This window comes from Mustela nivalis, assembly GCF_964662115.1.
Source record: "Mustela nivalis genome assembly, chromosome: 2".
NCBI lineage: Eukaryota > Metazoa > Chordata > Mammalia > Carnivora > Mustelidae > Mustela > Mustela nivalis.
In genome coordinates, this window is record NC_139021.1 from 109922124 (window position 1) to 109939543 (window position 17420).

The 17420-nt window shown below is 49.8% G+C and overlaps 2 protein-coding genes across 2 annotated transcripts in view; one reads left to right on the forward strand and one right to left on the reverse strand.

Annotated features, from left to right (window-relative positions):
* The window catches only part of LOC309859831 (lipase member K-like), a 596159-nt gene that overhangs the window by 2682 nt on the left and 576057 nt on the right, over nt 1–17420 (forward strand). The window lies entirely within an intron of this gene.
* The window catches only part of LOC309859861 (uncharacterized protein), a 105533-nt gene continuing 100029 nt past the window's right edge, over nt 11917–17420 (reverse strand). Inside the window, exon 5 of the mRNA XM_082721078.1 lies at nt 11917–13019. Coding sequence (XP_082577204.1) covers nt 12981–13019 — 39 coding nt within the window. The 3' untranslated portion in view covers nt 11917–12980. The remainder of the gene's footprint in view (nt 13020–17420) is intronic.

Below are 17420 nucleotides of genomic sequence, written 5' to 3' on the forward strand. Positions count from 1 at the left end.
AAAAAAAAAAAGACCTTTTGAAAGTTGTAAGAAACAAATATTAAACATTTATTTTTTATCTTGCCTTAAATACCCCGATCTCTTTTTTCCAGAGGTTTCTTGGATTTTCTGACCTCAGGGGATTAATAGTGTTCACAGGAAAACAGATGAACAGTGTGGCTTGAGATTTTTAATTTTTAATTTTTCCCACATCAGTTCTGAAAAAGCCATAATGTTTCCTCCTTTAGGTTACTGTTAAATGTTCAACTCATCTTCTCATGTTTTTAATTTTTCTGTGTCACAGAACCTAAATTGGTAATAAATCAATAAGAAACAAATGTTTACATTCACTCAGTGAAAAGTATCATGTCTAAGCTCAACATCTATCGGAGCCACACATGGAGACGTAAGTATCTTGTATGTGGAGCTGTGTGGGCAGGTAAATTCAAGAACTGTAAGGCAGGCCAAGTCTCTTCTAACTTCCTTCTTCCTTCCTTCTTCCTCAGCTGTCCCTCCTCCACTAAGAGCAGAAAATGAACACATCCCAGGTGAGCTTTTTGTTTGTTTATTTCCACTTTGTTTGAAAATGAGTTTTCTAAAATTTGAAAGGATTCATATTTTTAAACCAAAAAATATAGAGGGGCTCCTGGGTGGCTCAGTGAGTTAAAGCCCGTGCCTTTGGCTCAGGTCATGATCCCAGGGTCTTGGGATCGAGCCCCACATTGGGCTCTCTGCTCAGCAGGGAGCCTGCTTCCCTTCCTCTCTCTCTGCCTGCCTCTCTGCCTACTTGTGATCTCTGACTGTCAAATGAATAAATGAAATCTTAAAAAAAAAAAAAACCCAAAAAAATAGAAATAGGCAAGAATTACTTGAAGGGAAGTATATCAAGTATATCAAGCAAATTCAAAGAACAGTTGGTAGAATGAGAAGCAGGACTCTTAATTTCACAGAGTTGTGCAAGTTGTAAAACTTCCTTTGATTTTTCTAATAACACTGAAATTGCCTATAATCATTTCTGATAGACACAGCATTGTGCTAGAAGTGTATGGATGCTTTTCAGGGGACCAAACAATGAGGTCTGAGTAGACAGCTCTCTCATGGTACTGCTTGATGCAGGAATAGGACTTTGAAGATCTGGTGGAATGGAGGGACCACGCGTCCTCCAGATGACTCTCCCTAAGGGTTTGTGTCAGCTTGTTCACATCTCTAGCTTGAATAGCCGACTGTTCTGGCTTTGGTTTCTGCATTTCTCATTCATATTTCTACTTCATGAATGCATTCTTGCTTCTTCGACATTCACCTGAGTCAGCTCTGGAAAAGGCTACCAAATTGTAGTCAAATCCAGTTTTTGGCTTTGTCTTACTTGACCATCCTGCAGCATAATCCTCAGTCTCTATTGTCTCTGACACCTGCCTGCTAGCTTTCCTTTCTTAACTCTGATACATCCCCTTACTGTTCCTCACAAAGTTGTCTTTCCCTTTAGCCCCAGACGTTGCCTCTCCTTGGGTTTGTTGCTCAACCATCCTTGGCTCACTGCTTTTTTTCAGTCTGTGCTTTTTTTCTGACTGGTCTTCTCTCTCTCTTTTTAATAAAATACTTTTGAATTAGTAATAACATGGTTAAAGGTTAAGTGATGTTCCCTCTAGGAAGGGTGACATTTTTCATCTCAACTGAGACACTTCCACTGAGAATGAAAGAGGTTCCATAAAGTTATGATGGGACATCTGGCTATATTGGGACAGTCCCAGACAAACTGGAGTTATGGTCTTCCTGCTGTAGATATCTGTCTGTCTTGTTTGTCCTAGCAGTGCTGCTTTTTTCAGTTAAAAGATAATCTTGTATGCCCCCTACTTTTATTTGGAAGGGAATCCATCATCTTTAGGGCTTTCTGAACTTAGATGCAGCTGTACACCACTGGCATCCTGTTAAAATGCAGGTGTTGATTTAGTGGATCTGGTGGGGGCCCTGGGTTTTGCATTTCTAAAAAGCTCCCAGGTGAAGCTGACTCTGCTGTTCAGGGAGCCACACTTTGAGTAACAAGTCTATACGTGATTTTCTGTTCTTCCTTTGCTTTTTTGTCACTTCTTAAAAGCCTGTCCCAGACATCTGTATCTAAACAGAACATGGATTGTTTCTTTGTTATAACTGCACAGTAATTCAAGCATGGACGTTCCATAGTTTGTTAACTGGTTATTGTTAGTTATGCATTATTTCAAACCTTTTGCTATTACAAACCATGTTCTAATGAATGACCTTGTACATATAGGTTTTTTCTATCCAATAAATTCCCAGAAGTGCGCTACCAGGTCAACGGGTGCATAGAATTGATAACTCGATCATTCAGGATTATGGTATCATTTTGTATCACTCCCATCGACACCGCCTGAGTGCTTGTTTGTCCACAGCTTCTCCCATAAAACACGTGGTTCAACTTCTGGAATTTTGGCAGTGGAAAGGTAAACATGGTATTTTATGAAGTTTATATCTGCAAGTTTCTTAACTATGAGTGAGGTTAAGTATTTTTCCATGTATCTGAAAGAGGTATTTACGTTTCTGTGAACCCTCTGTTCATATCTTTTGCCCATTTTCCTCTTAGGTTTGTGGCTTTTTTTGTTTTTCTTCTTCAGTGTCTAGCTCTTTATAGATTAGGGATACTAGTGCTTGTCCATTTAATGGGTTGCAAACTCTTATTTTATGGGATGTGATTTGTCTTTCGATAGTTGACCCTGGTGTTTTCTCCCCATGCAGGTATTCTGTTTCAGAATGCCACATTTCACTTAGTCGTTTCTTTAGGCTCCCCTTGGCTGTGACAATTTCTCAGACTTCCCTTGTTTTTGATAACCTGGGCAGTTTTGAGGAGTACAGTTAGGTGTTTTGTAGAATGTCCCTCAATTGGGAATTGTCTGCTGTTGTTTTCATGATTAGACTGAGGTTATGGGTTTCTTGGAGGAAGACCACAGAGATAAAATGTGATTTGGTCTTATGATATCAAGGGTTAGTGCTCTGGACATGACTTATTACTTTGTTTTCTCTGTCCTCATACTGGACTCCTTGGAAGGAAGTGGGCAATTACACTATACCACTTACACTATACCTCCTTCCTGTTGGAGTAGCTACATGATTATGTACATAAATTATCAGGAATTCTGCGTAGGAGATTTTTCTGTTCTATTTACTATCAGCATGAATTCATGGCTAGTTATTTTATATTTTGGTTATAGTACAATGATACCTTGTTCTTTTTGTTGCTCAAGTTGTTCCAGGTTGGTTAGTAAAAGCATCTTCTAGGGGCACCTGGGTGGCTGAGTTGGTTGAGTGTCCAACTCTTGATTTTGGCTCAGGTCATGATCTCAGGGTCCTGGGATCCAGCCCCACATTGGGCTCTTTGCTGAGTGTGGGGCCTGCTTGAAATTTTCTCTCTTGGGGTGCCTGGGTGGCTCAGTGGGTTAAAACCTCTGCCTTTGGCTCAGGCTCAGGTCGTGATCCCGGGGTCCTTGGATGGAGCCCCACATCTGCCTCTCTGCTCAGCAAGGAACCTGCTTCCCCCCCCCCTCTGCCTGCCTCTCTGCCTACTTGTGTTCTCTGTCAAATAAATAAATGAGTAAGTAAGTAAGTAAATAAATAGAAATTCTCTCTCTCTCCCTGTGCTCCTCCCTGCTGCTTATGCTTTCTCTCCTTTTCCTACTTTCTCAAAAACAAGTCAATAAATTTTTTAAAAGGCACCTTCTGTTGGTTCCCTTGTCTATTGACATACCCTGTTATTGTTTGAATATTTCTTCCTTACTCTGTGGCAGTAGGTTTTCCAGGTTCATCTTCTGTCTTTCCTGCCCTAGGATTAGCCATTTCCCCCGCCTCAGTAGTTCTGGTTCTTTTCATTGGAGCATAGTATGAGAAACCAAGATTGGGGGACTAGGTGTGTCTGTTGTGACTGGGAAGTCATTGCTCAAAGACCCTCTCAGCTAACTCAAGAAGGGAATATGTATATACTCTCTCGTGTATATACATGTGTCTATAAATAGTTTAGTATGTAACCATCTGTATCTATAGTAAGCTAAGTATTCCCACTGTTGTCTCCTGTTGTAATCATTACCAAATGGAACATTCTAACCTTCTCTCCTTGCTTGTCTGTAATCTCCTGCATTAACAGTGAGAATCTAGCTAATATCTGAATTTCATTTATTTGATAGTTCAATTTTAGAATACATACACATGATTTCAGAATTACATACGTGATTTCAGAGTATTCGCATGTAGGTTTTAAAACATAAGTTTTCAAAAACATAGGGTGTGAAATTGCTGTGTTGGTTATGTATGTATGTATGTATGTATGTATGTTTAGCTTTGCAAGAAATTGCCAAACTATTTTTACAGAGTGGCTGTATCAGTTTTTGTTCCTACCAACTATGAATCAGAATCTTGTTGTTCTGATTCTGGACCTGAAATTGGTACTGTCATTATTTTTGATGTAACCATTCCAATACCTGTGTCATGTTGTCTGCATATCCCCACTGAGGTGATGTGGAGCATCTATCTGTTCGTGTATTTATTTGCTATCCTTGTATCTTTGGTGGAGTGTTTGTTCAAATCTTTTGCATATTTTTCATTTGGTCATTTGTTTTCTTACTATTGAAGCTTTAAGAGCTGTTTTCTCATGTTGGACACAAAGCCTTTATTAGATATCTGTGTTCCAAATATTTTCTCCCTGTCTGTGCCTTATCCTTTCATTTTCTTAAAAATGTCTTTCACAGAGCAGACGACTTTCTTTTTAATATATCCAACGCATGTTTTCCCCCGTGGAATACGCTTTTTCTGTTCTATCTAAAAACTCATCATCAAATCCAGTGTCCGAGAGATTTTTCTCCTGTATTCTTTATTCTTGCAATTTTACATTTAGATCTCTGATTCATTTTTAGTTAATACTTGTGTAAGGTCTGTGTCTAGTTTCATTTCTTTTGCATGAGTGTTCAGTTGTTTGAGCACTATTTGTTGAAAGACTGTCTCTTCTCCTTTTATTCCCTTTGTGCCTTTGTCAAAAAATGTTTGACTTTATTTTGGTGGATCTATTCCTGGTCCTTGTAATCTGTTCTGTTGATCTGTGTGTCTCTCTCAGCACTAACACACTGTCTTGGTTACTAGTAGCTTTATAGTAAGTCTCAAGACCAGGTAAGGTGAATTCTCATTTTTCTTCCACATTGTGTGGGCTGTTCTGTTTTTTTTAAACTTTTTTTAAAGATGTTATTTATATGTCAGAGAGAGAGCACAAACGGGATGTCAGAGGCAGAGAGAGCAGAGGGAGAAGCAGGCTCCCCTCTGAGCAAGGAGCCTGACTCGGGATTTCATCCAGGACTCTGGGATCGTGACCTGAGCTGAAGGCAAATGCTCAACCACCTGAGCCACCCAGGTGTCCAGTGTGTTGGCTCTTCTAGATCTTTTGCGTTTCTGTGTAAACTTCAGAATCTTCTTGTCAGTATCTGCAAGATAACTGGGAGGTTTTATTTGGATTTCATTGAATTTATAGATTAAGTTGGAAAGAATTGACCTCTTAGCCATATTGAGTCTTTCTACTGATGAATACGAACTCTCTCTCCATTTATTTAGATCTTTGATTTCTTCCATCAGGTTTGTCTTCCTGTATATATGTATTGTGTTAGATTTTATACTTGAGTACCCCTTTCTAGGGGTGTATTGTAAATGGTATTTTTTTCATTTGAAAATATGGAATTCAATTCTTTATTCAGATATAGGAAAATAGTTGACTTTTTTATATTGACCTTGTATCCTATGATGTTTTGGTATTTCCTCATTACTTCCAATAGTTTTTTTTTCTTTTTATAAGTTACTTGAGATTTTCTACGTAGACAATAATAATGACTTCAGATCGAGTTTTGTTTTTCCTTTTCAGTGATACACCCTCGTTGTCTCATGCCCTCTTTCCACCCACCTTCCCTCTAGTAATCACCAGTTTGTTCTGTATATTCGTGAGTCTCTTTTTTTTGTCTCTTTTATGCTTTGTTTTGTTTCTTAAATTTCACATATGATTGAAATCATAGGATATTTGTCTTTCTTTGACTTATTTTATTTAGTTTTATACCCTCTAGATTTATCCATGTTGTTGCAAATGTTAAGATTTCATTATTTTCTCTGGCCAAGTACTATTCTATTAGAGATCTGTCTATCTATCTATCTATCTATATATATACGTCACGTCTTTTTTATCCATTCATCTATTGACGGGCTCTTCCATATCTTGCTTACTGTAAATAGTGCTGCACTGTAATCGTATCTTTTCAAATGTTTTCCTTTTCTTTGAGCAAATACCCAGTAATGGAATTACTGGAACATATGACATATGAACATATGACATATGACAGTTCTATTTTTAATTTTTTGAGGAACCTCCCATTGTTTTCCATAATGGCTGCACCAGTTTTCATCCCCACCATCAGTACACAAGGTTCCTTTTTCTTCACATTATCACCAACTCTTGTTCTTTCTTGTTCTTTTTCTGCAGGCAGAGTCCCAGGCTGGCAGGAGAGGTGGGCGTGGTCGCTGGGACAGCCCTCCAAAATGGGTCAGGTGACCTTTCAAACTCTGGGGAAGTGAAGGGTTCCTCACATCACAGCAGCACGTAGGCGGGTTTTTCTGGACCCTTCAGACAACCTGTGCAAGATGTGAGGATGAGTGAAATGCGCTGCCTGGAATGGTGGTTGTGTTGGCTTCTGGGGCTTCCGTTCCGAGGGGATATTCAGGGCGGTGGGGTGGGGGCTAAAGGGCAGGTTATTTGGGGCCGATGTGCCTTGCTTCTGAGGGGAACCTGTGTTTGAGCAGGAGGGTGGGGGCTGCAGTTCGATCTGGCACCTGGGCCCACGTTGGTTACCACGGTGGTTGGGTTGAGGGGAGCACAGGGCCGGCCGGCTGGAGTCTGCGACCCTTCAACTGCCTTCTGACGGCCTGCACCCAGAGCCCGGAGTACCTGGGGCAGAGCCAGAGTACCAGGGCCCAGGCAGATGCTCATAGGAAAGGACTGGAGCCAGGGAGGGAGGGAGGCAGGCAGGCCCAGGCAGCCACGGCAGCCAGCCAGGTCGCTGGGGTGCCCAAGCCTAGCTCTACGCTCTGTGCTTTATTGGAGGGTTGACGTTTGTCAGGGCAAAATGCGCACAGTGTGAAGTCTGCCTTAGCCACGACCCTATAGTGGAAGGGTGTTGGGGAAGGGGAAGGTAGTTGTTGTTGTTGGGGGTTTTTTTTTTGGTTGGTTTTTTTCTTTTCCTGTGTTGAGTTCTGGAAGCCAAATCTCTAAGCATGTATTAGGGGAAGGTCTTCCAGCAGCCATGCTAAGACTTTGACAGATGGCAGGGCCCTGTGATTTTGGCCTTTTTGAGCCTGCACTCCCTGCTGGGAGGGAGGGGCCTGCTTTCCGTTATGGGTGACTCTGTGTCTCCCCATGTGTGGGTCCTGAGACCTCGACTGAATGCTCTCCTTGTTTTTACAGGTGGTGCTTCGAGGCTCAGGGGACGTGGCCTCCTGGGCAGCATCCAAAGCGTCTGGCCTCTGTCTCTTCAGTGCAGGTGGAAGTGCAGCACGTCCAGGAGTGTGACCGCTGCCATCTCCCTGGTGCACGTGCATCGCAGTGGTAAGTTGTCTTGGTTCTGAACCTCCCCCCTGGGTTGAGGTTCAGGCCTTGACTTGGGTGTCTTTCTTGCCGGCTTCATCTCTCTTCCGGAGGAAATGATAGCCTCTTCTTGTTGATTAACTTGGAGATGTACCCTTAACCAGAATGTCTAGAGTTGGCTGTGGGGGAAATTTACTTCTGGGTACATATGGAGAAGGCTCTGCAAGTCCCTGCCCCACACAAAACCTCTGAACTCCATGTTGCCCCTGGTAGCAGAGTCCTGAGTTATTGCAGCCTGACTTAGTAAGACACACGACTGACTTAATAAAAAATAAATTCTTTTATATAAAATAAAACTTAATAAATAAACATTCTCTCGACCATCGACGTTCTGCCCACACTTGCTTTATTGGGCCATTCATCTAGAGCCACGAATCCCGGGCATCTTTACAAATGGATGTCTGAGTGGACTTCGGCACACGTTCTCTCCTCTCTCTCTCTCTCTCCTGTTTCTTTTTGGTGGGGGTGTGGGAGTTGCAGAGGATGAGAGGGACCCTTCAGCAGGCTCCCCATGCCTTCCATAGCCTGACTCCGGGCTCAGTCCCATAACCCTGACATCATAACCTGAACCAAAGCCAAACATTGGTCCGTAAACTGAAGGAACCTTGCAGGCATTCCTGGACAGGCTTTGTCTTTATGGAAGGGAGTGTAAGAACCCCCTCCTGTTCTAAAATCTTCCGAATCGGGGAGTATTTCCATGTCTGCAGTGGTCGTACACCCTCTCGGGCCCAGAGATACGTAGCTGACTTGGTGGTGGAGAAAAGCCCTTGGCTCCCACGTTCTCATAGACGGGGAGGAAGCCCTCACTGCCTGATGCTGAACTGTCGAGGTTTTCGTGCCCTGGTCCACACAGGTCTTCCAAAGAACACCTTTGTATGAGATGAAATTAATTTGCAAGCCCCCAGGTGGTGCAGTTGGGTAAGCATCTGCCCTTGGCTGAGGTCAGGATCCCTGGATCCTGGGGCATCAAGCCCTGTATTGGGCACCCTTCTCCGTCTTCCTCGCTGCCCGACCCCGACTGTTCTTGCGCCCTGCTAGCTCTGTCACTCTCCGATAAGTGAAGTAAATAGAGATATTTCTAAGCGTGTAATTAATTTGTAAATCCTTTGCACTTTGTGAGGACAATATTAGTAGAATGAAGGGCGTGAGAGGTAGATCACAAACCATGTGTTTGTTGAATCTTGTGACCATTCATCCTTGCGATCTACCTACATGGTTAGGTTCATGTTTTCGTGAACATCCATTGATCGCCTTGTGTTCTGAGATTCCGAGCTCACCCTCGACTTGATGTTCTCATGGATCCCGGGCAGCGTTACTTCCTGTGACCCCACTTGCTAGCAAGAGACAGTACCTGTGTCAGTTGTGAGAGGTTGTAAAGGAAACGTCCCCCGTTCTTACTTGGCACAGTGTGCAGTGTTGTGAGACCCGCCTGTTTGGTGAGACTGGCCTTTATGCAAGTACTGCTGGATTGGAGCAGATGTGCTTGATTTCTGGCTATTGGTTACTGGAATAGCACATTCCGCATCCCTCAGAACGGGGCCCAGCTGTCTGTGTTTGCAGTGTCTGAGTTTGTATCTCAGTGTCACCCCGAGGAATTCCTTGGGAGGTAGTTGCCCAGTGATTCTCTGATGGGAAGAATTTCCCCTCGTTGCGTTGGGATCAGTGATTCCTCGGTGTGAGGGTGTCATTGCTGGCTAGGGAAGAAGGGATAGCTGAGCCCGTTCCTTTGCTCATCAGACTGGGAGGATTTTCCTGTGTGCGAATCCTCCCAGGTCCTTCCTGGGTTGGCTCCGTGAGGAATGGGATTCCCATATGGGATGTCCTCAGCAGTCAGCCACAGTGATGATGCAGGGGTCCCAGGGGTGCCTGCACCTTCGCTCCCGTGTGAGGGATGAAGTACAGTCTGAGATGGTGGCGGGAGCCTCAGGCCTGAGCCCCTCTGAAGCTTCTCCCACCAGGATACCGCTCCAGTGACTCTCCCCGTGTGAGTTCTCTGGTGTTGGGAAAGGGCCCACTTCTGGCTGAAGGCTCTGCCTCAGTGACGGGAGACAAGGGGTTTGTACTGTGTGATTTCTGTGGCGGTGAGCAAGGTGGGCGCTCTGGGTACAGGTGGGGCCCCAGTAATGACAGACAGATTTCGCTGCTCTGAGTTGTCTGGTGTCCCCAAATGTGAGACCTGTATCGAACGGCTCTTCCACGTTGACTGCATTTGTCGGGGTTGCCGCCTGTGTGGATCCTCAGATACTGGCTAAGGGTGTGGCTGGCCTAAATGCTTTCCCCTGAAGATGGCATTCAACCGGTTTCTGTCTGTGGGAATGTGCCCATGGCCTCGAAGGGATGCCTGTTGCTGCGGGCTCTTGTGCGGCCATCCCAGCACATGGCTTCTACCCCGTGTGAGGTCCTGGACATGAAGAAGAGCAGAGCTCTCTGAAGGAAGGGTCTCCCACCTTCGTTCCATCCCCGAGGTGCGTCTCCAGTGGTCTTACTGTGTACAAAGGTGAGCACTGCCCTGGGGTGGTTCCCCCTATGTGTGTCATGTCTCCGTTCCTCAGAAGGGTGAGTTCTCTCGTGTCTCCCGAGGTTAGTGCCCCGACTAAGGGCTCTCCCACACTGGGGAGACGGGTGTGCTGCGATCCAGGATGAACGAGCTCTGATTTCCCTGGCACCAGGGACACATGGCTGAGGCTCTTCCACATTATCAGCAAATACAAGGCTTGTCTTCCCAGGACACAGCACACCCGGAGTGAGGTGAGGCACGTGAGACATCTCCGTGCTGTGCCCCAGCATTGCCCGTGTTCCTGTGCAGTGTGAACCCTCTGCTAATGGCCAGAGCACGAGGGGCTGTGGCAGGATCGCTCCCTCACGTTCCTCCCTTCCTGACTCAATGAACGCGTTCCAGCCCTTCCCTTCAGGAATGGTCGCTGCGTCTACCCCTGCAAGCCACTTGTAGTCGGGTGCCTTGTTCCTTTCCGGAATTCAGATAGATCTTTCTACATGGTAGCCTCACCCCCACGTCAACTGCTGATTAAATGAAGTTTCCGTTTCAAAGACTATATACCCGTGAGTCGTGCTGAAGCCAGTTGACTTTTCCAGTCACTCGGGCGGCGGCTTGACTCGAGGCCCATTTCAGCCGAGAAATGAAACTCTTCAGGTCTCTGGTGGGACAGCCTGTATGCTCAGGGTCTTGGATGACAGGGGATTGTGGGGAATGCTTAGCGTAGCCCGTGTCCAGCTCTAGTGTGGAAGGCCAGGGTTCATGACCCTGAAGCTTCCCATTGACTTGCAGAGAAGCCGACCTTTGAGATGCCCCCGTGTGGGTCTCCCTTCATCCTTTATAATAGGGAACGAATTGCCGTGAGCTCCTGGGTCTTGTACACAAAGAGTGAGTCCCGGAACACTAGATGAAAAAGTACTGAAGTGCTGTGTGGGGACTAACAGAACAGAAGGAGAAAAGGAAAGAGGGGGAGGGAGGAAGGAATACAAAGAACGAAAAGATCATGTAGGGAAGGGAGGGAGGGAGGGCGGGCGGCTTGAAAAAGGAAGAAGAGAAACTGGTAGAGAGGCATTAGGGGAAAGAAGAATTTTGAAAGTTGTGAGACAAACATCTGAGACTTAAGATTTGAGCTTGAGGACAAAGGAAAGGAATGGAGTCCTCTACTCAGGAGCAGAAACTGGTTGTAGCGTGTTGGTGATGAGAACCTATGGACCAGATAAACCTGCGAGACAAAGAAAGTGAGGATGGGAGGCTGGGGAGTTTCAGAAGGGCAACGTCCGCCACGTCGAGGACCGAAAGAGGGGCCATGTGAGGGTTTGAGTGCAAGAATCACAGAAGGGTCCAGTCCTCGGAGGACACAGAATGTGCAGTGGGTGAGGTGGATGGAGTCGGAAGAGTTGACAGAAATGGGCCCAACGTGTTGCAGGGTTGTTTCCACAGGAGCCCTACAGGAGACAGGACTGATGTAGGAAAGAGGTTAGCATTCAAGGCCGATGGTCAAGAAAGAAGTCTTGAGACGGCTCTGCTGGCAGGAGGTGCTTTTTATTAAGGCACAGGGATACGACCCTTGGGTAGAAAGGGCTGCTTGCTGGGGTCGTGACAGGAGGCTGACTTTCTGGGATGGCATTGGAGGAGGTCAAGCAAAAGGGAGGTTTTGCAAGAATGTGGCAGGAGGGCAGAGGACACCGAGGATACAGTTGACTTTGCTCTTGTGAAGGGAAGGTGGTTTTTCCTGCCAGGAAGACATGAATTGAAAGATGGTGGGGAGCTTCCTGGAGGAATGTTACCTTCCTCCTCTCACAGGTCCATCCCAGGGACTGCACGTTTGAAAAGAAACTCTGTCCTACGGACATTTCCTTCAGCCTCAGCCTCCCTCAGTGTCGTGGAGGGGAGGGAGATGTCAGGGCTTCAGGAAACGGAGATCCGGGCCTCTGGCAGGTCGCTAGGCTCTCGTTAAGCAGGCCTCTTCCTGCAGAATCAGGAGGACTTTTACAAACCGAGGGAGACTCCGGTCTTGCCGGGTTTTGATCTCCATCTGTGGAGAATCTGTTTTTTCCTTTCCTCAGCTTGAGGGCAGTCAGAGCGCCTGAGGGATGTCCCCCGTATCACAGGTTGGGGGGCGGTGTGGTGTGCCAGCTCCTGCTTGGCGCTCAGCTAGCCTTCCCCTCCCTCCTCGTGTGCCCCTGACCAGTGCGGAGCCTTGCGTGGTTAAGGTTGTTGAAGGAGGACGGTCTCATCTTCTGTAGCTTCTTCCTGCTGAATAGGGGCGTAGAGCTGTCCCTCCGCGTGGGTCGTTCCTGGTCAGGTGGCAGAGGCCCAGCTGGGGGAGGCCTCTGCTGTCTGAGTTGTAAAAGGAAGAGGCCGCTGAGTGCAGGGGAGAGCCTCTCCTCCCTAAACCTCTTGCTGCTGCCAAACACACAGGTTGAGCGGGGCCCGTTTTGTGGGGCTGCTGCCAGTGTTGAGCCCAGCATTGGTCACGGTCCTGTGCGTCGAAGCGACGGGGGCGGTTCCGGTGCGGCACCCTTGGGGAATCCAGCAGGGGTAGGGCTGCTGGCCCTCGAGTCGATCCCAGGGTGGTCAAGGGGCCCTGGCAGTGCCGCTTCGTCCTGCATGTGTCATGCTCTGCAGGGTTGTCGGGGACTGCAGGGGACAGCGGGAGGAGGAGCAGCCCCTGCAGCAGACAGGGGAGACAATGGGAAGGCTGCTGTCCCGCCCAGTCCCAGGTGGGCCCAGTCTCCCCACACAACGGACTGTTGTGGGCCCAGGTGGTTGCCTCGTGCTCCAAGTGTCCCGTCATCGGCAGGGCCCGGGCAGCCAACTCTGGGTGTGGTGGCCGACTCAGAGGGTCCTCTCATCTCGTCCTCGGGGCTCCAGTGCCGTCCTCTGGTGGGCTGCCCAGAAGTCTTCTCTTTGGCCTACGGAGGTCAGGCGTAAGAGAGTCGTTCCTGCAGGCGTGTTTCCCTGTACGTTCACGCCGAATCCTCCTCCGGGCCCAAATCGGAGCCGCAAGTGGGGCCCCAGGGCCGTCCTGGCTCCCTTTGTTGGAGCACCCTGGGAGCCTCTGGTGCCTCGGGGTGGTGGGCACACTGTCCTGTGGCGCAGCTGTGGAGACAACGGGTAGAGTGGTGTGAGATAGCGAGTGGCGTGTGGCCTGGGCCTTACCAGAGGCCTGTGGGGTTTTGCGGGACGTGTCTTCTGAGGTGTTGAGGTGGAGGTTTTCCTGCAGAACCCATGCATGACCTGAAGAAAGGGGAATTTCCTGTGGGCCCCCTGGGGCTGAATGAAGGCTACACTGCCAGGGTCCCTCAGGCCCCTTCCCTGAGCGTCCTCCTCCATGACGGCGGGGTCCTCCTCCTGCTGGGCTGTCCCTTCCCCAGCCTCTCTGAGAGCCCTGGACGTGCCCTTTTCTGTGGGGGGAGCCTTTGCCCACATGAGTGTTGCAGGTGGCGTGGCAGAGACGACGTGCTCCCGACCCCCATGGGAAGTGAGTTCGCACAGTCCACGGGCTGTGGGCAGGTGTTGGGCAAGGTGGGAGTAGGCAGGGTGGCCTTTCCCTGGTGGGTCTCCCCTGCCGACTGAGGGATCGAGGTGAGTCTCTAGAGTATGAAACTCACAAAGCAAAATGTGCCATGAGGGGACCCACTACCTCCCACGAGGCATCTTGGAGGCTCAGGGGACTGGAGGTGTTGGTTAGATCGTATGGGAGTGGCCGGCGGACATGACTCATCTGGAGACCAGGCCCGACTCCCCGCCCACAGGGATGCAGCGCTGGGAGGGGTGAGCTGTCCTGCTCCTGTGAGCCCGGGGGCCTGTCTTGTTTGCTCATTTCTCACGTGCCTGAAGTGGGAGATGAGGCCACCCCACCACTGTCTCTTCGCGACTAGTGTCGTCCGGGAGCAAGCCGTCTGCTGGCTTTTGCAGGGTGGGAGGGCAAGGCTTGTGTCGTGCAGAGGGAGGGGCTCAATGGGGGGCGAGGAGCCCTTTGCCAGAAGGTCACTGTGCCTAGGCTGCCTGGGGTCCAGTCCCTCCAGGCAGCCAGGGCCCTCCCTCCAAGATCAGCAGCTCCTGGACGACAGCGCCCAACCACCACAGGGAGTCGCAGGGATCAGGTGGAGGTTCCCCGTGGGACGTTCTCAGGACCTCCTAGTGCCGCAGGGACTGGGATATTCCTCTCCTCTCCTCTTTGTGGTCAGAGACTAGGGCAGCACCCCGGGTTTTGTGCTGTTTGCTGAGATACCCACAACAGGGACAGGGCAACGAGAGAAAAGATGTGTCCATGTTCACCGGCCCCTTTTCCTGCCCGACTCACCCCGTTCCCGGGTCCTCCTCTTCTTCTGCTTCCCTTGTCGTTTGCGCCAAGTCCACTGAAGGAAAGTTTCTTGAGAGCTAAGAGCAAGAGCAGAAGTGGGCATGAGCACAGACTCCCCGGCATCAGAGAACCAAGTGGGGACACCCAGGCCCAGCCTCCCTTCCCGAGGCCCCTCCAGCCGGGTGATCCGTGCCCTGCCGATTCCCAGCCCTCCTCCCTGCTCTGCTGTCCGGGGCTGCTTCCCAGAGTCCACGGTGAGGGGTCAGGGTGATGGTAGGAAAGGGGTGAGGAGAGCTTCCCAGGGATTTCATGCAGCAGTTCCCATGCAGAGCCCGAGTGCCTGCCAGAGACGAGGACCTCCGGGGTTGGCGTCGTCAAAGCAGGGAAAGGGGAAGAGCTGGGCGGAGGCACTTAGGGACAGAGGAGAGAGGAAGCCCAAGAGATGGAGGTGGAAGTGAATTACAGGCGCAGGTTGGCTCCTTCCATCGGAATCGCCTTCTGTGGAATCCTTCTTCGGGTTAGGGAGCAGCGAGGGTGCTGGGGTTGGCCCTGAGAGAGAACAAAGGGGAGTTAGTGCAGGTGACGACCCACGGCCTGCTGCTCTGGGGATGCTGGGCTCTGCCCTCAGTGGGGTGCGTCCCTAGCTCTGAGTCCTCCCTGGCCTTGGTCGTTTGATCTCCGCAGGGTACAGGGGGGTCTCTGGTTGCCCAACTGTTCTTCCCACCTCCGATTCTCTCCAAGACCCGGAAGCCTGGCTGTGTGATCCTTTCCCTCCTGGAGGCTGTCACTGTCCCTAAGACTGCCTCTGCGGGACTTTGTCTTCCTCTGTCCTTGTTCCTGTCCTTCCCTGCTCTCCTTTGTCGTCCTCCTCCTCCTCCTCCTCCATCTCCTCCCCTAGAGATGCTCCATGTCCTTCCCCCTGCCAAGCTCCACCAGTCCTATTGTTGTCCAGGAGGGGGCCACCAAGGAAAGAGAGGAGATATCCTGGGTCCCCTGGAATCAATCCCCCGATCCGTCTGTGCTGGGAGCAGCTGTCATGGGTCTGGGATTGCTGGGGAAGTGCCGGGAGAGATGACCCACCACGTCCCCAGAGCCCATGTCTGCCCAGGGACTGGGATGACCTTCCCAGGGACGTGTTTCAGGGAACGCAACACCCTCTGTTTCCCTAAGTGTTACAGAGGTTGAATGGTGACAGGAGCATGGGAAATTGTGCAGGCGCCCTCAGCTGTTCAGGGCTGGAAAACGTCCAGCGGTGTGGTTACTGAAACACGGGATTCCTGCCAGTGCTCCTGCTGAGGCTTGCCAGGAATGGACGGGGTCGGGGTGTGTGTAGGGCCCTGGGCAGGCCTGAGGAATGTTTGCCGTTTGGGCATGCCTAGGGAGTGGGGAGCATGGCCAGGGCTGTGGGCCAGCGAGGTGGGTTTGTGAGAGGAACCATGACTCCCTGGCCCTGCTCCCAAGAGGCTCTGTGCTATGCTTCAGCGCCAGCTAGTGAGAGGTAGAGTGGACCCGGGGCAGCAAGTGTGTGAAGCAGGTCCAGCAGCCCCTTCACACAGGCCCGGGGGACCGTGGCCCATGACAGGGGTTCTCCAGGGCAGCTGCATGGGGCCATCCCACCCTTGGGAACACGTCCCCAGGTCAGACTCGGCTGGGGTGTGAAGGCTGGCAGAAGCTCTGATTTACGGGAGCCTGTGTAGTGAACCCAGGGGAAGTACGCTTTCCCTTCTGCAGCTCTGGGCGTCCCCTTGAAGTACAGCAGCTTGGAGAGAACCAGGATGGTTTGGTAGTGGAGGTTATGAGGGAGAGAATTTAGACCTGTCTTATACCTCCTGGCTCAGACCAGAACGGAGTGTCGCGTAGTGTCTCTTGCCCAGGAGAGTGCGGTTGGGGCCGCCAAGTCCTGAGCATGACTAGGTCTGGGCCCGTGCCAAGAATGATGCAGAATCTCTTGTGCACCATTCCTGAGAGGCCATGAGCAAAGAGGCCAAGCTTTGACGTGTGGCAGTGGCCAAGGGAGGCACGAGCAGCTTTGATGGGAAAGATCCTTCAAGGAGCCATGCAAGGAGTCGAGTGGTGATGACAAACCCAGCCTACCCTAAAGGCCCGTGGACACCTCGTCTGTTCTTTTCATCCTGAGAACGTGACATGAGCAAATCATGCCTGTGCCAGAGCATCGCTTTCCTTGGTGGTTTTTGACCCACCTTCTTCCTTCTCCAGAGCGGCAGGGGCAACCCCATGTTGTTCCCCTCCTCGGTGCCATTCCCTACCTGAAGAGATTTCGTCCTCACTGAAGGAGTAGTCCTCGATGCTCTCTATCAGTAGATCTGCAAGAACTGAAAGAGGAGCAATGCCGTTAGGAGAGAAACCGCCTCACCCCTTCATCCCAGGTGCGTTGAGATGTCTCTGGGCCGTGCAGCATCTGCCTGACCTTTCTGCAGTGCTCTCAGAGGTTCACGGGGCTGGCGGAGCCGGAGCCCTTGGAGGAGACAGGGATTGGAGTTTCATGCCTTCTAATGAGACCAGGACGCTGCAGCAGTCACCTCAGTGTCAGTTCTGCATGCCCATGACCGCTGTCCCCTCCCAGCGCAACCATCAGAAACTCCAGTCGTTATGGGACTCTTGACGTGTGGCTAGTGGGAGTGAGCAACTGGACATTTTTGTTCCCTTGATGATTTCCGTGTACTGCGCTGAGATAATAAATGACTGTGTATGATGGATCCTAGACAGACTCTTTCCTGGATCACTCAGCACTAGACACAAACCAGGAGCGAGAGAGGAGGCCTGCTCTCCTGTGTATTGCTCGGGCATCAGTGGCTGGCTTGACAGGGATGTTGATCAAGGGAAGACGTTCCTGGGCTCACACACACCCACCAGGTGCTGCTGGAGGTCTTTGGACCTGAAGAGATTAAGGTGAAGCCCCAGTTCCTAGAATAAATGGGGAGCGGATTCTGTGCAGCACTGATCTAAAG